The following is a 22,810-nucleotide window of genomic DNA, read 5'->3' as shown; positions in this document are numbered from 1 at the left end:
TCTTACAATTAAATTAAAAAATAAACTTCATTCTCAGGAAAAATACTCAGGATGGGTATAACTCAAATAAGCTAAGAAGAAAGAATAATATTCATTATCATTCATTTGATCTTGGACGTATTTAGAAGCTGAAACTATCATTAAAGCAGAAACATTACAACCTAACATTTTTGATATATTTGGTGCTTTCTCTTTTGCATGTATAAATGAAAGACCTTTTTCATGTATTGGTTTTAAATGTGTAAGACTTTCTTCAAAATTTTTTTTTGAAATTTCAATTCTTTTTTGGGGAGGTTGAGGAAGGTTAACGTCTTCTCCAATTTCTTCATAAAGTTCAATATCATTATTGTTGTACTCTAACAAATCTTCATCAGTTGGAATAAGATTATTTTCCAACTCTTCTTGTTGAATACTTTGAAATTGTTCAATAATACTTTTCTTTGTATCGTTATCTGCAGAATTAAACATTTCAAGGTATTCAGCTGGAAATCCTGGAGGTGCAACAATAACTTCTGGAGCTCTTTTATTCTTTGGGACAAAGGCATGTGCTTCAATATTATATTTCCTTTGAGGATTATCAGACATCTAATGGTAAGAAATTTTAAGTTCTTTTTAACCTTTTTTCTTTTTTCTATTTTTAATTTGCATCATTGGCACTTTTCTTTAACATTCAACATCTTTGTATATATAACAAAAAAATCAATCAATTCATTGCTCTTTTCACTCGTTTTAATGCTCTTGTTGTTTCTGATTCTTTAAATTTATCTAATTGTGCAAAATATTTTGGAGATGCTTCAAATAACCATTCAGGTTGAATTGAAGATGCAGTACGAACATATTCTCTCTTTGTCATAACATATTCATTATAAAGAATCCACTCTCTCTTTCCAACACAACTAGATGGATGTAACAAAACAATTCTATTATCACAAACTATTTGATATCCTCCTTTAACTTGATGAGCACTTTGCATAAAGAATCCTTTGCATAAAGCTTTTCGAATCAATTCTTTTCTTTTTCTAACATCTTCAATAGGTTTTTGTTGTTGTTTAACTCCCATTCTGTATAAAATTCCTAATAGTTGGTTTTTAATTGACTCAGCTTGTTTTAATGCCCTTTGATTAACATAATTATTCCATGACCATTTTGAATCTTTTCCATTTTCTATCCATGCATTGTATGTATTTAATAATGTAACATGATCACTTTCATGATCATTAAAATATGCTTTTGCAGCATCAGCCTTTGACTTTTCTTCCTGTTCCTTAGGTCTATAAAATATACTAGGAACATTAAGTAAAGATACTATTGTTGATATTTCATCAACTACATTATAGTCAATTGATGCAATTAATGTTACTGCTAATTGAGGGTCAACAGGTATTTCAGAAATTTTTGAACCAATTTCAGTTAGATTTGTTTTATCATCTAAAGCGTTAAGATAATATAATTGTTCTAATGCTCTAACCATTACTTGTGGAGATGGTGCATCAAGATAATCAAAATGAAGGATATCTTTAATTCCTATTTTTTTCATATGTAAAATAACACTTGCAAGACTTGTTCTTAACATTTCAGGAACAGTTTGTTTAGGTAATGATTCATTAAACCCTTTTTCAGTATATAATCGATAACATTGACCTGGTCTAGTTCTTCCCGCTCTTCCAGCTCGTTGTTGAGCAGCAGCCTGACTGATTGCAGTTACTTGTAATGTTTCAACACGAGTAGATGGAAGATATACTTTTTGTTTAACATAACCAGTATCAATAACATAAACAATTCCATCAATAGTAACTGATGTCTCTGCAATATTTGTTGAAACAATTACTTTTCTTCCATTAACTTTCTCAAAAACACGTTGTTGTTCTTGTTGTGGTAAAGCAGAATAGAGAGGTAAAGCAATCATATGACTTTTTGTTTTCATTGAATTGATTCTTGCAACCATTTCTTCAATTTCTTCTTCACCAGTCATAAAAATTAAAACATCACCTTCTGGTTCATTATCAATTTTAGAAACAACTTTAACTGCAGCTTCAAAATAGTCATTTTCTGGATATCTACTATAATTAATTGTTACAGGATATGTTCTTCCTTCAACAGACATATTAGGTGCATTATCAAAATATTCTTTAAATTTTGTAGCTTCTAAAGTAGCACTCATAACAACAATTTTTAAATCTTCTCGTTCTTCTAATAATGATTTTAATACACCAAATAATATATCTGTTGATACTGTACGTTCATGTGCTTCATCAAGTAAAATAACTCCATACTTTTGAATTTTAGGATCTCCCATTAATTCTCTCAACAACATACCATCAGTCATATACGTTAATTTCGTTTTATCACTTCTACAATCATCAAAACGTACACAATAACCTACTTCTTCTCCTAATTGAACATCCATTTCTTCTGCAACTCTTTGAGCAACAGAAATAGCTGCAACTCTTCTTGGTTGTGTACAACAAACACCTTTCCCACCACAAATTTCTGGATTTAAACAAAATTTAGGAATTTGAGTTGTTTTTCCTGATCCAGTTGCTCCTTCAAGAATAAGTACTCTATTTTTTTTTAATTCATCAATAACTTCTTTTTCATATTGTTTTACTGGTAATGCATTTATTTTTTCTTGTAATTTAAAATAATTTTCACTATAAGGTTTCCCATTTAATGGGTTAATAATTTCCTCAAGGTCAATTCTCTTCTTACTGTGTTTAATATCTCTCTTCATAACTGATTGTTTTTGATTGTTTTTAAAAAATAGGGTTTTTTAATATTTTCCTTTTTTAAAAAAATTAAAAGCAGAAAAAATAAAAGATTTTTTATTTTGAAAAATTGTTCAATTGATAAAAATATTTAAAATAATATTTTCAAAATTCTTTTAATTGAAATGTCATAATAGTATAATATATGAATTTTTAATAAACTATTTCTTATTTTTAATTAACAGCAGTTTGATTCTTTTTTATCACCTATAGTTAGTCCATCGACGTATTGACTTTCTTTTGGTAAATACGAATTATTATCTATTTTTTCTAAAATAATATCAACAAGACTCCCAAAGAGTTCTTTAATTCCAATATTATCTTTAGCACTACATTCCATTACTTTAATATTACCTAATTTAGATGCAATATTTTTTGCTTCTTCAATATCAATTAATGAATTTGAATTTTCATCTTTTTTATTACCAACTAAAAATATTACTGGATTTGGTTGTGTTGTTTTTTCATTTACTTCTCCGTACCATGAATATACTTTATTTAGTGAATCTCGATTATTAACATCATAAACAATTATTACAGCAGTAGTATTTCTAAAATATGCAGCAGTTATATTCATAAATCTTTCTTGACCAGCAGTATCCCAAATTTGTAATTTAATTGTTCTTTCACCAACATTTAATATCATCGGTTTAAAATCAACTCCAATTGTTGAAATATATCGTTCATCAAATGTATTATTACAATATCGTTGTAAAATAGCTGTCTTTCCAACTCCAGAGTCTCCAACAATTAGAATTTTGAAAAGAAAATCATAATGATGAGATGACATATAATCTTCTTTTATAGATCTTTATGGTTCTGTTGTAAACCCTTAAGAATATAATGGACTTCATTATAAAGTTCCTTTCTCTTCTATGTAAACAAAAGAGTCTTCTTAAAAATGATTCTATTCTAATATTTTTAACAAAAAAATTCATTTTTTTTTAATTTATGATATATATAACAATTTATTAAAGAGAGTAAAATATTATTGAATTGAACTAATAGAATAACAAGATGATATAAGGAAATTAAATTAAATGGTTCTTTTTACTTCAAAGTATTTCTTAATGAAGTATGTTTGAACAAGAGACATTCCCAAAATTAAAATAGCTTGAAGAACAAAAAGATATGAACTCCATGAATAGGCTTGTTGAAGCACTAATTATATAAGTATTATCAATAGTAAATAAGTTAAGTTAAAATAAAAACAAACTCTCTTGATGAATTTGTGACTTTAATTGTAACATAACAACTTCAATTCTAGCATGTGTAAGAAGATGATTTAATTCATTAGCTAAATTTTCAACTTTATCAGCTTGTTCTTGATTTGCAATAGTATCTTGTGAAGAAAAATCCATAAATAAAGCAACTGTTTTAGTTGTACTAAATGATGCATAACTATTATCTAAACAGATTTTATGTTCACCAGAATACAACGCATCTTTATCAACCATTCCACTTGATTGTCTTTTTTCTTCAACAAATATTTGTCCATTTGGATTATACATAACAAAATTAATATCGTTATTTCCTCCTTCAATAACTTGATAATAAATTGCAATATGTGCTCCTTTTTCTATTTTCTCCATAAAACATTCCATTTTTCCTCCAGCAATTTCAGTGGTAAAAGCACGGGTTAATGTGACTAATAATATAAGACTAATGATACTCATTACCTATTTTGTTTCTTTTTTTTAGTTCACAGAACTATTTTTTTTATTCTTTTTATTTTTTCTTTTTATCTCATAACAAATTTCTTTTATAGTAATTAATAAAAATGTTATTAGCTTCAGTTATTGGAAGTAATTGTTAATATTTTTAGTCTACTAATTGTACTAACATTAAAGACAAACTAAAACCTTTTTTTTGAAAAGAAGGATAGAAGATTTGATTGATTGGCTTTAATTTTTAAAGATGGAAAAACTAGATTATTTTTTCTTTATTCTTCAGTTTTGACTCTTTATTTTCAAATTGAAGTTTATTTTAGAAAAAAAATATTATAATAACACAAGTTTAATAAAAAAAATGTTATTATTAGAGATGGGAAAATTCATATTTTAAATGAGATGGATTAGCTCCAGTAAATTCTTTTACCATCCCTCCTTGTCTATAAAATCTAAATGTTGGCATTGAACGAATATTACATTGTCTTGCTATTTCAGGAGCAGCATCTACATTTACTTTGATGCATTTAATAAGGGGATAATCTTGTGCTAGTTCAATAAAGATTGGGCTAATCATTTTACAAGGGCCACACCAAGTTGCATAGAAGTCAACAACTACACGAGAATTTGTTTTAATAATTGAATTAAACTCCGATAAAGAAGATATTTCGGTGTAAGGTTTCATCCTTAAAAAGTAATGAACTGAGTTTGACATAAGAAGAAGAATCAAATAAATTAAAAAGATATTAGACCCAAAAGAAAAAAATAATATAAATTAAAATTTAACCAATTTGTTCAATTACTTGTATTGTTATATAATCATTTGAATATCCTGGTCTTATAAAATATATTAAATATGAAGATTCATCTTTATAAGGAATTGGAAACATATAAGGAATACCTTCTGAAGTATATGTTAGTGTTGAGTCAATATAAAAATATTCTCCTTCTTTTATTTTTGGTTTAAAAACAGTTTGCATTGAATAAGCTTCCATTGATTTTGTTGGAGTTTCTATTGATTCAACAGTTAATACAATTAATGGTTTAGAAATAGAATTAATACTAATAACTTCAAGTAATTCTTTTCCTGGTTGAATAACATTATTTCCAATCATTAATGGTTCAACAGATTTCTTTTTATCAAAAACTGTAACAAAACATTCATGTTGAAAAATAATATTTTTTGAATCAATAATACCATTAAATATATGTATTCTACAAAATGGAGAATAGTCTATAAAGGTTAAGCTACATTCTTTACCAATATTTATAATTTCTTCATTAAACCCAATAATAACTTCATTACCTCCTTTTAATTTTAATGGTTTGTCATTATCTTCAAAAGGAATAATGATTTGTTCTTTATTTTCACATAAATGAATTTTAACAGGGAGTCCTTCATTAATAATACAAATATGCTCATCCTTTTGAATTGATTTAAATTTAAAGATATGATAATTATCAAAAATAATACCACCATTTAAATAACCAACTTTACAATTAATTTTTTTTTCAATTCTTGTTAAATTAATGTTAAAATTCATTTCATCATATTTATTTATTTGTTCTTTTTCTTCTTTAGGTTCATTTTCATATTTTATACATATGTTTTCTTTTTTAAGACTTTCAATTTGTTTTTGTTGTTCTTTCATTTGGTTTATTTGTTCTTTAATAATACCATTTAATTCTTCATGTTCTACTTTTAAATGATTATTTTCTTCAATACATTCTTTTTTATATTTTTTTAATTCTTCAAGTTTAGTATTTTTTTGTTCTATTAAATTCTTTAATTGTTTATTTTCTTGTTGAAATAGAATAGTTTTAGACTCTGACACTTTTAGTTCATTAACTTGTTTTTGAACCATATGAAAAGTTTGTAATATTAATCCTTTTAATTCATTATCATTTATTAATTGAAAATCATTTTGATTATTTTCAAATAACTCTTTACCGTTTATAATTTCATTTATATACTTAAAACTGTTTTTTATATATGTAATTTGATTCATTAATTCATTAATTTGTTTTTCAAATTTAACACTTTTACTTATTTGACTTTTCAATGTTTCATTTAAAGAGATACTTTGAATTTTATTAAAGTTGATTTTATTTTGTAAGTCATTAACAGTTTTATGAATGGCTTTCTTTTTCTCTTTGATTTTCTTTACTTTTTCATTAAGTACTTCAACCTCTTTTTCAAATTGTTTTTGAATTTCTATTTTTTCTGATTCATTTACATGAAGCGAATATTCTAACTCAAACCTTTTTTGATTGAGAACTAATATTTGTGTTCTTAGTTGTTCATTTTCTGCATTTAATTCTTCTAGTGCTGATTGCATTTCTATTTTAGTTTTCAAATTTTCATTATCAGAATCATTTAACTGAAAGAGTAGTTGTTGGCACAATTGCTGAAGGTCATGAATATTTTGTTGATTTAGTTCTATTTCAGTCATTACACTAATATAAAAAAAGAAAAGATATTTTAATGATTCCAAGTTCTCTTTTCAAAAAAAAAAAGATTTTTTTTTTTGATAATAACCAAAAAGAAAATAAAGAAAACAAAAAAAGACATAATAAGAACCTAAAAATTCATAAACATCCATTACATTAAAATCATTACAATCATAATAGAACACAACACCCAGACTTTTTCTCTGGAAATGGTGTTTGTTCAGTTTTTTGTTCTATTGGTACATGTTTTTCTATCATTGCTTTTAAAAATTGAATTGCATTATCTTTATCATTTAAATTAACTAAATAATGGTCAAATCGATTTTCATCTGCAAAAGATTTACCTGAATTGAAAATTTCTTTGTTCTCTTCACTTTCAATACCAAATCCTAAAATTCCTACATCTACATCAGGATCACAATATCTTTGAATTTCTTTTAACCAACTTTGTAATGTTCTAACAGAATCACCATTTGTTAAGCTATATGTTAAAAACACTTTACTTGCGTTTTTAAAATATGTTGTTGTCAATGAACGATATTTGTCTTTTCCGTCTATCAGTTTGTTATTACACACATTCAATATAGATGTAAATTAAAACACTTTACATTTAAAAACAAAAAATATACAAACCAGAACATGTAAGTGTTAATTTGGTTTGAACACCTTTAACATCAGTAATACAAGGTTTAATATCATCACCATCAGCAGCTGATGTAGTAGGAGCGCTTACAATTGATTGAATATATAAATCAACTAATTTTTGTGATGGGTTTTTATCAATTCCAATAAAGATTATTTTAATTTCTACTAATGATTCATCATAATCGTCAAACTCACTGTCCATGGGGTAGTATTCATTTCCAGTTGTTCGTTCTTTTTTCAATCTTTTCTTTTTTTTTGTTTTAAGTCATTTTCTAGAACTTTTATAATATTTAAATTATTCCTGATTCTTTTTTTTCTTAGTTCTGGATACTTTATTTTAAGTTGCCCTTGCTGATAAATCTATTTTTATTACGTCTTCTTTATAAATTTAATTAGTTATGGAAATCCATACCGTATTTTAATTCATCCACATAAATTTTCCTATTCACTTTTTGAAGTTCTTGACTAAAAATAGTTTTTTTTTCTTTTGCCTCATCATATCATCAGTATTGTTCAAAATAATTATAAATTTAAGATTTTTACAACAACAGAATCTCTATAACTTTTTTCTAAATGGTATTTCATTTTACTTTTTATTCTAAAATATAATTATTTTATTTCTTGTTAGACCAATAATAGTCATACCATCTTTAACAACCCAAAGAATGAATGAAACAATTACAGAAATGGTATGACATTAAATAAAAAAAAATTATGGATTGAATATAAGGTAGTTTTTATTCTTCGATAAAATTTCTACAACAAAAATATCATGACGTTATTTTCATAAATACAATAATTACAAATGATATTATAAATAGTCTTGTTTCAAAAATAGAAAGAAACCAAGTTGGAATAATTAAACAAATAATTGATTTGAATATTCCCTATTAAATTACTTTTTTTCAATTTAATACTTACTAATGCTTATAATTCTAATGATAAAAATATATCTGTCATATACTTCTTTTTTTTATATTTCAAACCTTCAATTATTATAATTTTTTATTAATTCAATTTGTTTATTTGATTAATTAGTTGGTTGTGTTAATAGCATAATTAGCTCTATTTTTTTTCAACTCAATATAAATTCACATTTTTTTAAATAATAAGAGAATTATTCTTTTTCTCATGTGTATAACATTTAATTTGACTTATTTTCTGATCAATAATTAATAAATATATTTGAATAATTTCTTTTAATTAGAGTTTACATTTGTTATATTTGCTCTCTTATTAACCTTTGTTTATAGAGTTATTAGATATAGTCAAAATTATATTATCATTCCCTGATTGTGAAATGTCATTAAAGTATATTTTATACAGGTTTTATATAATTCACAACTAAACAAAAACGATATTACTCTTATTATTTCCTATTTTCGAACAAAAAGTACATGTCTTTATTTTAATTAAAAACTTTAATACTAAGTATCATTTCTTATTCTTTATATTTTGGTTTTTCTTATTCAATAATAGAAGCCAACTTAATTAGGTAATATCAATTATCAAATCATATATTTTTACATTTTCATTGTATTACATTTTCATTGCATTATTTTTATTATTTTTATTAATTATTGATATACTTTAAAAGATTCGTTAGAACTATCATAGTTCTTAGTATATTATAAATTATTAATGAAGTGTATATTCAATTTAACAAACAATATGATAAATTGGTAAAGTATAATATTCACCTCTATTATAAGGAGAGGATTGTTTGTTTTTTTCATCCAAGAAAAAGAAGGATTGAAAATCAGTGAAACAAAAATAATTCTTTTTATTCAAGAAAAATAACACTTGTTTAATACAACTAAAGGATGGTATTTGGTAATAAACACAAAGCCATTTGTTTAATTATTTACCTTTCATATTTTCTTTTGTAAAATTATTGTAAATCACAGAATATCTAAGTAAATATTCTTCCCAATCAATTCTCTTATCTAATCTACTGACAACCATCATAGAAATAAGTTCATACAAAGCATCATATAAATAGGGATTAATTCTACGTGTTACTTCACAAAATGAAACATCATAAATAGTTTCAGAACCTAGTTTCAATTTTGGTTTAGGATGAGAAACACCAGATAGGAGAAAATGAAGAAATAACCCAATAGGAACTATTTCTGCTTTAGAAGTATAAAAAGATCCATTTTTAATTTCTGGAGCCATCATACCTTCTGTTCCCCATTTAGTTTTCATTACATCACTAATTTCTCGTGAGGTATTAAAATCAGCAATTTTGAGTAAAAGGTTCATTGGCTCTGGTTCACTTGAGTTTGGGTCAACAGTAATGAGGATGTTTTGGTATTTGATATCTCTATGAACTATTTGAACGTCTTTCAATAAATAATTCATTCCATCGTTAAATTGAGAAACTAAATGAAAGAAATATGATAGTGGCAAAAGATGATGACTAAAATTTTTTTGTTTAATAAAATTATCCAATGTACCATAATAACACCATTCAGTAACTATAGTATTTGGTGAATATGCTATAAACTTAAGTACATTTAGATGGTCTATCATTCTTAATACTCTAACCTCTCTCAACGTGGATGCAAGTCTTTGTGAGTCACATCTTTTTATTGCATATTTACCACATTTAGAACGATATACTATTCCTACTGACCCACTCCCTTTTATTTCCATTTCAGGATATATCCCAAGTTTTGAAAGATCAATTGGAATAATATCTTTATAATTATAACACTCCATAAAGAATTTATTATGCAAATAACATACGATAGGTTTTTTAATGTTTTTAAGTTGTTGAGCCAATTTATCAAGTAAAGTATTAAGTGTTTGATTTGTCCTTCTTGGATGATTTGATTTTAACTTTACTAGAAGTTCACCGAATGAATACCCAATAATACTTTCTGTTATTTTTGAATAATTATATTGAAAATTAGAAGGAATATATTGTCTAAAAACAGAAGCATCTTTTAATAATGGTAGAACAAATGAAAGAGGAGAAAAAAGTACTTGTTTGATAGGAGAAGATAAATCTTTTTCTAATACAAATGAATGAGGTTCAAAAAGAATTGGATATTTGAAGAAAAATGGTAAATGAGGTTCTAATTGAAAACTAAAATATTCTTGAGTTAAACGAGCCAAATCGCTTCCAAAGTATTGAGTCAAATCATAATTAATTGGTTTATTAAATAATGTAAAAAATTCTTCACAATCATAACCATCACAGATAAGTAATAGTACTAAATTCTTTGTTGTGAAAGAATCAGTTATTGTATAAGTATTATTATTTTGAATACATACAAACATTTCTTGAAACATTTGTAAAGTTTTTGATAATAATGGGAATTTAGAAAATAGTATTCTATGAAACTCTTTTAATTCTATTAATTCTCTGAATATTTTAATAACTCTTCGTTGTTTATCACCAAAACCATCTAATGGAATTTCTATAAGTAAGCTTTTATGCTCTTTTTTTCAAGAATTACTCTATCCAATAACAAACCATATAAAAAAGAAGTTATACTATTTTTTATTTCACTTTTAATTATAGAAAATGAAGGGAATTGTATTTGTTTTGATTGAAACGCAATCTTTTGGATTTTTGTTGTTTTAGTATGAATGATAATTAATCTATCATTAAATGAAGAATTTTGATGCATGTAAATACAAAAAACTTTTTAAGTTTAAAAAAATTATATTTTTAATAAAAAGTAAATGATAGAAATTCATAGAGAAATTAACTTACAAACAAGTTAAGATATTATCTATTATTATTTATTAATGGTGAACATGAGGAGCACTTTCTTTTGTCTTCTTTATTTCTGTTATTGAATTTTTAAGTAAATCTTTTTGTTTATATTTTAAAGAACTTCTGACACAATGTTTTTCATGTTTTGAGACATCTTCATTAAACGAATTACAATACGAAGACTGAACTTTACATCCCAATTTATCTTCTTTTGACATCTTTCTAGATTCTTTTATTTTTTCTATTTCCATTTCATCTAATAAACGTTTTGGTTGATGTGAAAATTTAACCATTTCCATTAATTCATTAATTTCATCAGCACTAAAAGATTCTTTTAACAGCTCCTTTGTTTTTTTTCTCAATGGAGATGACGGAATAGTCATACTCTCACAATTAGTAATTGGTAGTTGATGAATTTTTGCTAAGAACTTAGCTAATGAGCTTTTATATAGTCTAGACATATGACTTATGATTATTAATTTGATAAAAGAAATAGAAGTTCAATTAAGTATCCCACGTAATCATTATTAATCTCTTTAACTTTTGACTAACTTGGACTAAAATTGGTATAACCCTTTTCTCTTAGCTTGAGTATCATGTCTTCTATGATTGTTATATATTTTATTTGAAACTCATTCTTGGAATTAATAGCTTTCTTCTTTTTATTTCGGTTTTTTGTGATTACTAATAGTTATTAATGGATTTATTATTGTCATCATCTTTTCTTATTATTTTTTTTTTATTTCTTAAAGTAAATTTAAAACTTCTTATTTTCAGTTTCGTTCAAGAAAAGTTTGATGTTTTGGAAACTTAATCTTATAAAAATTTATAAATAAAAAATTATGGAAAAATTAAAAGAAAACTAAAAAAATTAAAAAATAAAAAAAAAGAATGGCTTCAACAATAACAAGATTATTTCAAAAGAACATTTTTTCATTCATATTAGTTTCTTATGCCATTATTATGGCAGGAATATTCTATGATATTATTATTGAACCTCCTGGAACTGGAAGTGTTATGGATAAATATGGAAATATTAAACCTGAAACTATCATGAAAGGAAGACATAATGGGCAATATGTCGTTGAGGGAATCTGTGCATCTATATTTTTCGTTATGATTGCTGGTGGAATGATTATAGTTGATAAGTCAATATCAATGACAGAGGCTGATAGAAAAAAGCCTTTATTTGCAGTAGGTGGTGTAATTGCTACATCCTTTGGATTGTTAATGATTTATTTCTTTGCAAAAACAAAATTTGGATTTTAAATGAATATTTTTTTTAAAAGATTTTTCATGGTATTTTTGTTATTTGCTTTAATAGTGCAAATATAGAAATATCAATTAAAAGATATTCTACAATTGGATTGCATGAGTAATATGAAGTGATTATTTGTATGAATTTAGTATCACTTGTTTCTATTATATAACTCATTTAAAACATACTTACATTAGAAGGTTCTTCTTTTAAGAATTGTCAGAGTTGAATGTTTAAAATAATGTTTCATGCTTTTTAATAATAAATATTCATAATGTCTTATTGAATATATTTTTAATTTTATTAATTTCAGTTTTCTGATTTGTTCATTTTATATTAACTTCTTATGAATATTTTTAATTATTCTTTATTGAATATACACTTTATTTCATTTAATTTTTGTTTAAGTTCATTGGTTATTCATTCAAACACTTTCTTTACATCATGTTTTCATTCATTTAATTGTATCACATTCATTAATTCATTAGAATTAATTTTCTTACCAAAAACTTTTTCCATTCTTTTAAATTATTCAATTTGGACTTTCTTTTATTACTTATTTGTTTTATTCCTTATTTTGTTAGTCTTTATGTATCACTAATATTTTAGTATTACTTGTTGTTGAAGTGTTATGACAAATAAATCGCTTAAATGAATTAACTAAATAATTCATGATATTAATAATGTTATTACTATGATAAATGCATCTATGTAGTTGTTTAAATAATATTATTTATTTTAAAGTTTATGTATTTCTAACCAAAGACTTCCTATCAATTCTTATTCATTCTTCTATCATTTGTACTTCTTTGAACGGTTGTTTTTTCTTTTGTTTTTGATTTTAATTTTCATTTAACATTTTCTTATAATGGATTTTTTTTTGTTTTAAAAGAAATAATAAAAAAAAAGAATAATTTAAACTAATAGTTTTTTTTATTTAAATAATTAACTGATAAACCATTTTTGTTATGAATAAAGTAGGTGAACCACAACTAATTTTGGATGCTGTAAGCCATATGAAACAACTCATGAACGACAAAACCCTTCCTGGAATCGCTCTTTGTGCTGTCGACACATTAAATTTTGTACTTGATAATACAAAAGGTTTGGTTAAACTTATTCTTTCATAAAAAATTATAATTATTTGTAGCTACTGTACATCATGAACTTAGTGATGAATTAAGAGGAACCATAACTCATTTAATCAAAGCATATCCATCATCATTAACTCTAAAATGTAGTTGTGATTTATATATGCATTTTATCAATCAAACAACATTAGCAAATGATTTTTCCGTTGTTCTTTCAAATATTAGACATAGTGGTAGAGTTCTTCAAAATCGACTTCACCAGTGTAGAGATAAAATTGTTGATAATTGTTCATCTTTTATTCGTCCATCTATAACAATTTTAACCCATGGACTTTCTATGGTAGTATGTGGGATTTTATTATCTCATAAAGACACTCAATTTAAATTGATTGTTACTGAAGGAAGACCATATAATTATGGTGAAGAAATCATAAAGTATTTAAAAGAGAATGGTGCTAAATTTGAGGTTGAATTAATTTGTGACACTGCTGTTGCATATAAAATGAAAGAAGTTGATTTTGTATTAATTGGAAGTCAAGTACTAGTAAAAACAGGAGGTTCTGTTAATTCTGTGGGAACATATAATATCGCTATTATTGCTAAGCATTTTAATGTACCTGTTTATGTTGCTGCAGAATGTTTTAAGTTTAGTGATAGTTATCCAATTGAACAAGAAGATGTTAATCTTACATTAATAGATAATCCAACAAAAAAAATTCTTTATGACTACACGCCACCAGAAATGATTTCTCTTATTTTTAGTGATCTTTCTGTATTTACACCTTCTGCAGTTGCTGATGAACTGATTAAATTATTTGGTGGATAATACCTTTTATTCAATTAAATTTTTTAAAACAAAAACATTGTATTGTTGTTATTTTATTAAAAATAAAACAAAAAAGTCAAAACAATCAATGTTTTTAATCTAAAAACCATTCCTCTATTCATTCTGATTAATACCTCATATTGAGAAGTTCAGACGGTACTTCTTGATGTGCTCCTTTTAAGACGGAGATTAAGTCTTTAGCTAACCTTGCATCGGCATAAGTAAATAATGAAATAGCTTCTCCCTCAACACTTCTTCCCATTCTTCCAGTTCTACCAATTCTATGAATATAATTTTCTATATCACTTGGCATTTCATAATTAATAACTATCTCTATATTTCTAATATCTAATCCTCTTGATGCCACATCTGTTGCAATCAAATAATTGACTGCTCCACTCTTAAAATCAGAAAGTGCTCGATCTCTTTCTGCCTGTACTTTATCTCCATGCATACAAGCAACTCTGTATCGTTGATCACGTAATTTATAACATAAATTGTCAGCACTTCGTTTTGTTTTTACAAAAATTAATACTTTCTTTTCTGATCCAATTCGTTTAACAATTTCATTCATTTTAGAATCTCTGTCTCGTTCTTGACACACCTCTATAATTTGTTTAACAGACTCATTAGCATGAAGATCTGGATTTCCAATATTAATTTGTAATGGATGAAACATAAACCCAAGAGCAAATTGTTGAATAGCTTGAGGCCATGTAGCAGTCCACATAACTGTTTGTCTGTCTGGACGAATTTGACCAATAATATCTTGAACTTGAACTTCAAATCCCATCTCTAACATTCTATCAGCTTCATCAAGAATTAAGAATGTACATCTTGATAGACTAGTAACTCCTCGTTTAATAAAATCAATTAATCTCCCTGGTGTAGCAACACAAATATCGCAACCTGATTGGAAATCTTTCATTTGAGAAGATTGAGGTACTCCTCCAAAACACCGTACTGTTTTGATTGAAGTTCCTTTTGTAAATTTAATTGCTTCATCTGCAATTTGACAAACCAATTCACGGGTAGGTGCTAAAATTAATACTCTTGGTCCTTCTCTATATTGTGCTAGTGGTGTATCTAATATATGTATAATAGCTGGAATTAAAAATGAAATTGTTTTACCTGATCCAGTCTCTGCAATACCAACTACATCTTTACCTTGAAGAACAATTGGCCATCCAATAGCTTGTATTGGTGTAGGTTTAATATAGTTTTGTTCTTTAATTACGTTAAGAATAGACTGTGGAAAATTACATTCTTCAAAAGTTAAAAGAGCCTTTATAGACTCACATCCATTAACTTGAATCTCATTTTCTTGTAAATAACGTGAAACCTCTTCTACATCTCTGTTCGCCGTTATTGGAGATTCAACATAAAAATTTTTTTCAAATGGTGGAAGAGTAGTAATATCATAATTAACAGGTTGTAATTGTTTAGTAGATATATTTTCATATTTGTTAACAACACTTCCACTTGGTCGATAACTTCTACCATGATCACTTCTTCTACTATTTTCATCCCTCCTCTTATAATCGTCTCTTCTTTCATAATCATCCCTTCTCTTATAGTCATCTCTTCTACTATAATCATCACTTTGTCTATAGTCATCATATCTGTGTGAGTGTTCTCTACTTCTTGATCTACTTCTATCGGTATATCTATGTGAATTTGATCTACTTCTTCCACTCATGTAAAGGGTTTTGATGTATGAAGTTCTTTTTCTTTTTTTTAATTCTTTTTATTATTTTCTTTTTAGTATTTTTTATTTAGGTTTTTATGTTCCTTCTTCATAAGACTTAAAGTATTATTTTCATATGAGAAATTTAATGTGTCTTTGACCTCCTTATTACAGTATTGTTAAATCTGATAATGCAATACGAATAATTTTTATTTATTATAATATATGATTGAGTCATTAAATTAATATAAGTCATTTACTCTCATTAATTATGAAATAAAACAAATTTCTAAAAATTCAAATTATTGAATTATCATTTATCTATTACAATTAAAAAAAAAATGAAATTAAAAAATAATATTGAAGAAAATAAAATAAAAGAACTACAATTTCCTTATAACAGTTTCATTTAATATGGAATTCATTTCGTTACCAGAATCTATCAAACAAAAAATTTACCAAAACTTATTACCTTGTGACCTTATCCAATTAGGAGCAACATGTCAAACATTTCATAATTCTATTTATAATGACAATCTCTTATGTCAATTATCACTTATAGACCACTATGATGAATATGTTGTAGAAAATAAATCAGAAAATTTATTTAAATTTGAAACATTTGAAAAAAAATCTGCTTCTGATTGCTTAAACGTTATTTATCCTGAAGTTGTTAACAATTATGTAAATGAACAAAAATGTCATTTTTGTCATTTAAACTCATTTATTCCACATGCCTCTATTGATTCTACTCAACTTAGTTTAGTTTGTACATTATTTCTTTATTTTATTCCATACATTCGTTGTCTTGCTATCTTTAGTCCATTATGCATTTTTGTTGCGTATTTGAGAAATATTAAAAGTCAAATACAACCTACAATAAATAGATTATATCATATCGACAGAATAATAAAAAAACGTTTGTTTTATAATTTTATTAATCACATTGAATATATCCTCCCTTTCTTTTCTCTTCCAATTCTTCTTGGTTTAGTATTTGTTCACCCAATATTACTTCTTGTACCATTAGGGTTATTTGTTTTTAACTTTTACTTGAGACAAAAATTAGTGCCTGTTCTTATTGGTTATACGTTGTCAATTATTCCAGTCTTTATTTCAACTTTCTGTAAAACTCGTAAAAGTCGACTTGCATTACTTATGACTACTTCAATAGCCACTGTTACTCCACTAATTATAGTATTAATATCTCAATACCGTCAAAAGCCAATTAATCTATCTGAATTTGTTAGGCGTTGTATAAATGGATTATTTATTGGTGGATTTATTAGTATTATTTATGGAATGACCAATAGCCTAGAAGTTTCATTTTTTGTTATTTTTTCGATACTCGGTAGCGCCTTCATTTTATTTAAAAATAACATGAATAAATGAGTTATTTTTCAAGTCATAAGTTTTTAGTTTTTTTTAATAAGAATGAAAGTATAAAATACTTTAAATTATAAACAACTTTGAGCGATAACCTGATTAATATCATCATCATTTTTAAGAAGAACCTCTTCAAATTCTTTTTTCATTCTTTCTTTTTCCTCAAAAGAAGTTGGTAAAACTGATGGTTTTTTAAGATGAAATTCTTCAATAAAATATTGATCGATAGAACAATAAATATTCATTCATTATTTTTTAGTTCAACTTTTAAAATAAAAGTTAATAGTCAAAAAAAACTGTAATTACTTTACTTTTTTCTTTTTTAAAGTCTGCTTTCAATATATTCAACAAGTTTAGAAACACCTGGAACAAGGAAAGCATCACCAGACTCACATCTGAATACTGCCATAATAATAAGGAATATGTAAAACAAGAAGAAAATAACAGCATAGATAACGAAGATAGTATAGAAGAACCAATTATTAATAAACATTAATAACAATAAAATAAGAAGAATTGTATCTAATATAATATGCCAAAATGCACTATGACATGCAGTAAGTCTAATGTATTGATTTTTCTTTTCCATAAAGAATACAATAAGAGCACCAATAAAACCAAATGCAGTTGAAATAACAGCTAAAACTTTTAGGCTGCAACTCATACTTTTATCTTGTGGTTCTGGAGCAACATAACCATCATCAAATGGATTAGAGTCTTCAACAAGAGTCATTAGATTTTAATATTTCTAAGTTCTCATTATTTCGTTTTAAATTTTTATTTTTCATTATTTTATTAAATTTTAAATAATTCTTTTTATTCTTATTTTTTCTTTTAAAATCTAAAAGCAGAATCTATTTGACTTTCAATCGTTTTTTTACCAAAAAAAGATTTTTTTTTCTTTTTAAATTTGTGTTATTTAACTTGTTTTTTAATTTTGTTATAGAAAACTTTATTGAAAAATGTATAAATTTTTAATGTTAAAAATCTTCTCATTGTAAAACAAATCTTCTCTTCTTAGTAAAAAGAATAAAACTAATTCATATAAACTGAATATTTCAATTAAGATGTTTTAAAAACCTTCTTCTTCTTCATGAACTTCTTCATGTACCTCTTCTTCGTGAACTTCTTCTTGTGGTTGTGGTTGTTCAGCTGGAGCAGCCTCTTCACGGCGTTCACTAGAATCACCAAAAACAACACTATGTGGTTTTCCTCCAGCTCCTTTTTGAACTGTTCCAATATTTTCAGCTTCTTTCTTTGGTGCATTTAAAGCTTGTTTAATAGCAATTGAATCAGTAACAGCAGTAGCTGTAGCTTTTGGAACATGATTTTTACAGTATACAGCTTGAGTTCCTTGATCGAAAAAGAAATTCTTAAGTGTCAAATGAAGACCACATTCTTTACATTTGAAACATGCATTATGATAATCTTTACCACCAGCAGTAATTCTTTCTAATGGGTATGCACTTTTACCACAAGCAAAACACTTCTTAGCAGACATTTAATTTGTTTCTCAAATATCTCTGAAGGATCTTTATATACAATTTGCTTACGTGTACACGCGTTTTTTATATTTTTTCAACTTTTTGTGTTTCCTTCTGATATAACTTCCCGATATTATAGATATTTTTGTTCCTTTCTTAAATTATTTGTTTTATTACACTCTTTTTTTGGCAAATCTTTTTTTGAAGTTTTGAATATCTAGTTCAAATAGATCGACTTTGTTTTTTTATCCTTTTGTTTCTGAGATTTTGTTTCATAATTCTTATTTTTAGTTAGTTCCGTTATTTTTTTCGTTATGGAACTAAAAAAAACTTTCTTTAGTGATTACTTATTTTCCATGGAAAGTGTTATTATAAAATATCTCCACTTGAAAGATATATGTAATTTAATTCTTGTTAATAAAAAATGGAAAGATATTATTTCTAATATTACCGCTAACCCCAATAATGAAGAGTTAAAGAAAGAACTTAAAATCTTTCCAAAAGCAGAAGAAATTCATTGTGAAATCGAAGAATTAGAAGAATTAAAAGATGATTTAGTAAAAAGAAGCAAAGCGTTTTATATTAAATATAAAAGTTGTTATTTAAGTCAATCTAACACAGAATTTGAAATTCGAAACAAAATTAAATTTATTGAATCTACTTCAAATTGCCTATCACCTTTCAATGGGTTATTAGGAATGATTAAATTAGAAGTTATTAAAATACACATTTATTTTGATGAGACTGATAGTGATGATGAAAATGATATCACTTCATTTGAATCATTCTTTTTAAATTTGAAACAATTAACTTCATTAAAAAAGGTAATTGTTTATTGTCATTATTATGATGTTTTAACAATAATTTCTATGATTAATCTATCATGTGAAATTCTTTTATATGTTGATGAATGGTTTTGTTACAATAATGACAAATTAAATGAACATTTGAAATTAAAACCAAATATAAAAATAATTACTTTTATTAATAAATCATCTTATCCTTTTATTCAATTACCAATAAAAAATACTTATATTATTAATATCATCTTCTTTAATCAACATTTTCTTTTAGAATCTTTCCTTAAATTATATCAACCAATTCATTTACGTATTGATTGTATGAATAAGAAAGAATTTAATACTAAATCTGTAGATATTCTAAAAAAATCAACAGTTCAAACTATTCAATTAGATAATATTAGAAAGATTCCTAAGATATTTCAAAATACTTCTGTCACTATTTCTTTATCACAAATTTAATATTTATTTTTTTAATTTTTCTCTAAATTAAAAAATAAATGATAAATAGAAAAGAGCAATTAAATTTGAACAGAAAAGAACGAGAATACTTTTTATCACATAACGGTACAGCAACCACTTTTTGATTTTTCAGGACTTGGATTAAATTTCTGAGTCATACAAGTAAAAAGTTTATCCATAACTTCTTCTACTCCTACACCTGTTTGAGAAGAAATTTTGAAATATTCCATATTCAATTCTTTGGCTTTTGCTTGCATTGTTTCATCACTAATTTTTTGTTCTAAATCAGCTTTTGTTCCAACTAATATTTTAATTGGTTTTTTAATATCATCTTTTGGTTCATATAAATTAATTGGCTCAACCCAATTTTGAATATCTTTTAGTCCATTTTCATTTGATAAATCAACCATTAATAATACTCCTTGGGAATCGTTGTAATAAAAAGCAGTAATATACGAAATATCTTCCATATCTTGTGTATCACATAAAACAATATCATATTGTTTATCTTTCAAAGTAATATGTTTTACTAAACTATCAAATGATTCTTTCATATCTTCAGCATGACAATATTTTTTAACAAATGTTGTTTTACCAATGCCGTAATTCCCTACAGTAATTACCTTATATTTGATTGTTTTGTCTTTGTTATTCGACGACATGGGCAATTTAATAGTTCTTCCTTTTTTATTTTTTCTTTAATTTTACTAACTGAAAGGGTTTTTTCATATTTTTTGTCTTCATAAATTCTAGTTCTTCTTTCTTTTTCTATTTTTATTGTTTTTTTTTTAAAAACATTTTTTTTCGTTTCATTTATTATATACTTCCTCCTTTCTTGTTCTTGTTTATCTTCAAATGACATGTTTCAAAACAATCATATCTACTTCAAAAATTTTATTTCATTATTTCTTAAACTAAAAATTTTTTCCTTTTAATAACATAATTAAATAACAAAATTTTATGCAATCATAAAAATCAATTTATGCGAAGCTTTTTATTTCGAACATTCAAGACGAAGAGTTTCTCCATTGTTAATTAATAACATAAGATCGCAACAACCAATAAGAACTTTATGCTCTGTCTCTCTTCTTAAATAGCATTTGGCTGATGGGTCAATATCAAATATTTCTTTCAATGAATCAACTACCTCTTGAGCAGTCATTCCTGGAGTAATATCCATAGACTCAGACTTTCTGGAATATTTAACTGTTAACGTCTTACAACCAGCTGAGCAAATAGCCAAAGGTGCAACCACAACAACATTTTCTTTTTCAGTCTTTGGATCAATGCGTGGGCGTTTACCTCCACCAGGGATGTTATTTATTTTTGGTTTTAGGGCAATTCCTTTTGCAGCACAAAAGTATTTACAGCACTTCAAATGCCTTCTTAAATTTTCTGGTTTGGCTCTAATCCTAAATAATTTATTATCTCCTCCTTTATCACTTTCAGCCTTACAATACTTACAAAAAGCATAATCACATCCATTAATTTTCCTTGGAATCTTTTCAAAATGTTCCATTACATCTCCCTTTAAAGGAACAATTTCATTAAATTGTGCAGTTTCAATTACTGGAGCTTCATTTGCTTCAGTACTTTCAGAAAGTTGTTGTGATGTTTCACTCTCGCTCATCTTCTTTTCAAGATGATTTAGGACATTTTCTTTCTTCTCTATTCTCCTTCTTTTTATAATCTCGATAAAACTTAAAAATTCAAGGTATAGAGTCGAGAAGTATTATATTCTTATTATATTTTTCTATTCTTTTTGTTAGATTGTTCTTATTTCTTTTAAACATAAACTAAAACTATAACAAAATATTATTTATTTAGAAAAATAAATAAAATCAGATAAGATTGTCGAGTTTTCACCAGGATTCAGACGAAACACGGAATCAAATCATCATCTCATTTTTTATTTTAAAAAAATGTTTTAACCAAGTTATTATTACCAGTATATTTTATTAAGGTTTTAATATGAAGAATAATATTTTATTAATTTTTTATAGTTTATAAAAAAGTTATTAAATATAACAAAAAGAAAATATGAAATAAGATAAAATTGTTATATTTTCTTTAAAAAGTGATAAAGACGTTTTGTAATACTTTCTAAAATTAATTAATTTAATGTATGAATAAAGAAAAAAAGAATAGTAAAAGTTACCTGTTATTTAAATACACCTAATTAATGAAAATACAGTTGTTATTTTGTAACAATAAAAAAAAGAAAATAATATTCTATTAAATAATTTATATATTGAAAGAGTAGGATATTATTTTGTTTTTTGATTATTGTTTCACTAAATTCTTTTTTTTTAGTATTTTGTGACTATTGATTTTATTCAATTAATTGCAGTTTAGCTATTTGTTATGAATATTTACTATTTATAGTTAATAGTTAATCTATTCCAAGTATTTTTTATTGAATATTAATTGAAGAAATACTTGTATTAGAATAAAATTATTAATTATATTATTTCTTATTTATTCATATTATAGAAATAAAATGATAATATTTTAATAATTAATAAAAAACAAGGTTTATTCTTTTATTAATTAAACTT

The 22,810-nt window shown here is 25.3% G+C and overlaps 18 protein-coding genes across 18 annotated transcripts; 4 read left to right on the top strand and 14 right to left on the bottom strand.

The window, feature by feature from the left end:
• Positions 1 to 33: 33 nt before the first annotated feature.
• Positions 34 to 585, bottom strand: ENU1_085760 (hypothetical protein; the record flags this gene model as incomplete). Its single annotated transcript, XM_008858851.1, has 1 exon — positions 34 to 585. The coding sequence occupies one exon, from the start codon at positions 583 to 585 to the stop codon at positions 34 to 36; it is 552 nt and encodes a 183-aa protein (XP_008857073.1).
• Positions 586 to 703: 118 nt separating this feature from the next.
• On the bottom strand, positions 704 to 2,731 carry ENU1_085750 (helicase, putative; the record flags this gene model as incomplete). The annotated part of the gene is made up of 1 exon (XM_008858850.1): positions 704 to 2,731. The coding sequence occupies one exon, from the start codon at positions 2,729 to 2,731 to the stop codon at positions 704 to 706; it is 2,028 nt and encodes a 675-aa protein (XP_008857072.1).
• Positions 2,732 to 2,943: 212 nt separating this feature from the next.
• On the bottom strand, positions 2,944 to 3,555 carry ENU1_085740 (Rab family GTPase; the record flags this gene model as incomplete). The annotated part of the gene is made up of 1 exon (XM_008858849.1): positions 2,944 to 3,555. One exon carries the CDS (start codon positions 3,553 to 3,555, stop codon positions 2,944 to 2,946), a length of 612 nt encoding a protein of 203 aa, XP_008857071.1.
• Positions 3,556 to 3,801: 246 nt separating this feature from the next.
• On the bottom strand, positions 3,802 to 4,441 carry ENU1_085730 (coated vesicle membrane protein, putative; the record flags this gene model as incomplete). Its single annotated transcript, XM_008858848.1, has 2 exons — positions 3,802 to 3,926; positions 3,982 to 4,441. 2 exons carry the CDS (start codon positions 4,439 to 4,441, stop codon positions 3,802 to 3,804), a joined length of 585 nt encoding a protein of 194 aa, XP_008857070.1.
• A 361-nt stretch (positions 4,442 to 4,802) lies between these two features.
• ENU1_085720 (thioredoxin, putative) lies at positions 4,803 to 5,147 on the bottom strand (the record flags this gene model as incomplete). The annotated part of the gene is made up of 1 exon (XM_008858847.1): positions 4,803 to 5,147. One exon carries the CDS (start codon positions 5,145 to 5,147, stop codon positions 4,803 to 4,805), a length of 345 nt encoding a protein of 114 aa, XP_008857069.1.
• Positions 5,148 to 5,214: 67 nt separating this feature from the next.
• ENU1_085710 (hypothetical protein) lies at positions 5,215 to 6,885 on the bottom strand (the record flags this gene model as incomplete). The annotated part of the gene is made up of 1 exon (XM_008858846.1): positions 5,215 to 6,885. The coding sequence occupies one exon, from the start codon at positions 6,883 to 6,885 to the stop codon at positions 5,215 to 5,217; it is 1,671 nt and encodes a 556-aa protein (XP_008857068.1).
• Positions 6,886 to 7,054: 169 nt separating this feature from the next.
• ENU1_085700 (Ras family protein) lies at positions 7,055 to 7,730 on the bottom strand (the record flags this gene model as incomplete). The annotated part of the gene is made up of 2 exons (XM_008858845.1): positions 7,055 to 7,437; positions 7,517 to 7,730. 2 exons carry the CDS (start codon positions 7,728 to 7,730, stop codon positions 7,055 to 7,057), a joined length of 597 nt encoding a protein of 198 aa, XP_008857067.1.
• Positions 7,731 to 9,388: 1,658 nt separating this feature from the next.
• ENU1_085690 (protein kinase domain containing protein) lies at positions 9,389 to 11,169 on the bottom strand (the record flags this gene model as incomplete). The annotated part of the gene is made up of 3 exons (XM_008858844.1): positions 9,389 to 9,660; positions 9,712 to 10,956; positions 11,013 to 11,169. The coding sequence occupies 3 exons, from the start codon at positions 11,167 to 11,169 to the stop codon at positions 9,389 to 9,391; spliced, it is 1,674 nt and encodes a 557-aa protein (XP_008857066.1).
• A 118-nt stretch (positions 11,170 to 11,287) lies between these two features.
• On the bottom strand, positions 11,288 to 11,719 carry ENU1_085680 (hypothetical protein; the record flags this gene model as incomplete). Its single annotated transcript, XM_008858843.1, has 1 exon — positions 11,288 to 11,719. One exon carries the CDS (start codon positions 11,717 to 11,719, stop codon positions 11,288 to 11,290), a length of 432 nt encoding a protein of 143 aa, XP_008857065.1.
• A 430-nt stretch (positions 11,720 to 12,149) lies between these two features.
• ENU1_085670 (hypothetical protein) lies at positions 12,150 to 12,527 on the top strand (the record flags this gene model as incomplete). The annotated part of the gene is made up of 1 exon (XM_008858842.1): positions 12,150 to 12,527. One exon carries the CDS (start codon positions 12,150 to 12,152, stop codon positions 12,525 to 12,527), a length of 378 nt encoding a protein of 125 aa, XP_008857064.1.
• A 957-nt stretch (positions 12,528 to 13,484) lies between these two features.
• Positions 13,485 to 14,433, top strand: ENU1_085660 (translation initiation factor eIF-2B alpha subunit, putative; the record flags this gene model as incomplete). Its single annotated transcript, XM_008858841.1, has 2 exons — positions 13,485 to 13,620; positions 13,667 to 14,433. The coding sequence occupies 2 exons, from the start codon at positions 13,485 to 13,487 to the stop codon at positions 14,431 to 14,433; spliced, it is 903 nt and encodes a 300-aa protein (XP_008857063.1).
• A 127-nt stretch (positions 14,434 to 14,560) lies between these two features.
• Positions 14,561 to 16,132, bottom strand: ENU1_085650 (DEAD/DEAH box helicase, putative; the record flags this gene model as incomplete). The annotated part of the gene is made up of 1 exon (XM_008858840.1): positions 14,561 to 16,132. One exon carries the CDS (start codon positions 16,130 to 16,132, stop codon positions 14,561 to 14,563), a length of 1,572 nt encoding a protein of 523 aa, XP_008857062.1.
• Positions 16,133 to 16,534: 402 nt separating this feature from the next.
• On the top strand, positions 16,535 to 17,512 carry ENU1_085640 (F-box domain containing membrane protein, putative; the record flags this gene model as incomplete). The annotated part of the gene is made up of 1 exon (XM_008858839.1): positions 16,535 to 17,512. The coding sequence occupies one exon, from the start codon at positions 16,535 to 16,537 to the stop codon at positions 17,510 to 17,512; it is 978 nt and encodes a 325-aa protein (XP_008857061.1).
• Positions 17,513 to 17,828: 316 nt separating this feature from the next.
• ENU1_085630 (hypothetical protein) lies at positions 17,829 to 18,239 on the bottom strand (the record flags this gene model as incomplete). The annotated part of the gene is made up of 1 exon (XM_008858838.1): positions 17,829 to 18,239. One exon carries the CDS (start codon positions 18,237 to 18,239, stop codon positions 17,829 to 17,831), a length of 411 nt encoding a protein of 136 aa, XP_008857060.1.
• Positions 18,240 to 18,578: 339 nt separating this feature from the next.
• Positions 18,579 to 19,007, bottom strand: ENU1_085620 (LIM domain containing protein; the record flags this gene model as incomplete). Its single annotated transcript, XM_008858837.1, has 1 exon — positions 18,579 to 19,007. The coding sequence occupies one exon, from the start codon at positions 19,005 to 19,007 to the stop codon at positions 18,579 to 18,581; it is 429 nt and encodes a 142-aa protein (XP_008857059.1).
• A 339-nt stretch (positions 19,008 to 19,346) lies between these two features.
• Positions 19,347 to 20,252, top strand: ENU1_085610 (hypothetical protein; the record flags this gene model as incomplete). The annotated part of the gene is made up of 1 exon (XM_008858836.1): positions 19,347 to 20,252. One exon carries the CDS (start codon positions 19,347 to 19,349, stop codon positions 20,250 to 20,252), a length of 906 nt encoding a protein of 301 aa, XP_008857058.1.
• Positions 20,253 to 20,347: 95 nt separating this feature from the next.
• On the bottom strand, positions 20,348 to 20,914 carry ENU1_085600 (Rab family GTPase; the record flags this gene model as incomplete). The annotated part of the gene is made up of 1 exon (XM_008858835.1): positions 20,348 to 20,914. The coding sequence occupies one exon, from the start codon at positions 20,912 to 20,914 to the stop codon at positions 20,348 to 20,350; it is 567 nt and encodes a 188-aa protein (XP_008857057.1).
• Positions 20,915 to 21,246: 332 nt separating this feature from the next.
• Positions 21,247 to 21,882, bottom strand: ENU1_085590 (hypothetical protein; the record flags this gene model as incomplete). Its single annotated transcript, XM_008858834.1, has 1 exon — positions 21,247 to 21,882. The coding sequence occupies one exon, from the start codon at positions 21,880 to 21,882 to the stop codon at positions 21,247 to 21,249; it is 636 nt and encodes a 211-aa protein (XP_008857056.1).
• Positions 21,883 to 22,810: the final 928 nt, after the last annotated feature.

This window comes from Entamoeba nuttalli, assembly GCF_000257125.1.
Source record: "Entamoeba nuttalli P19 unplaced genomic scaffold asmbl_3915, whole genome shotgun sequence".
In the NCBI taxonomy this organism is placed as follows: Eukaryota; Evosea; order Mastigamoebida; family Endamoebidae; genus Entamoeba; species Entamoeba nuttalli.
The sequence above is the reverse complement of the archived record's forward strand: the minus strand, read 5'-3'. Positions and strand labels throughout refer to the sequence as shown.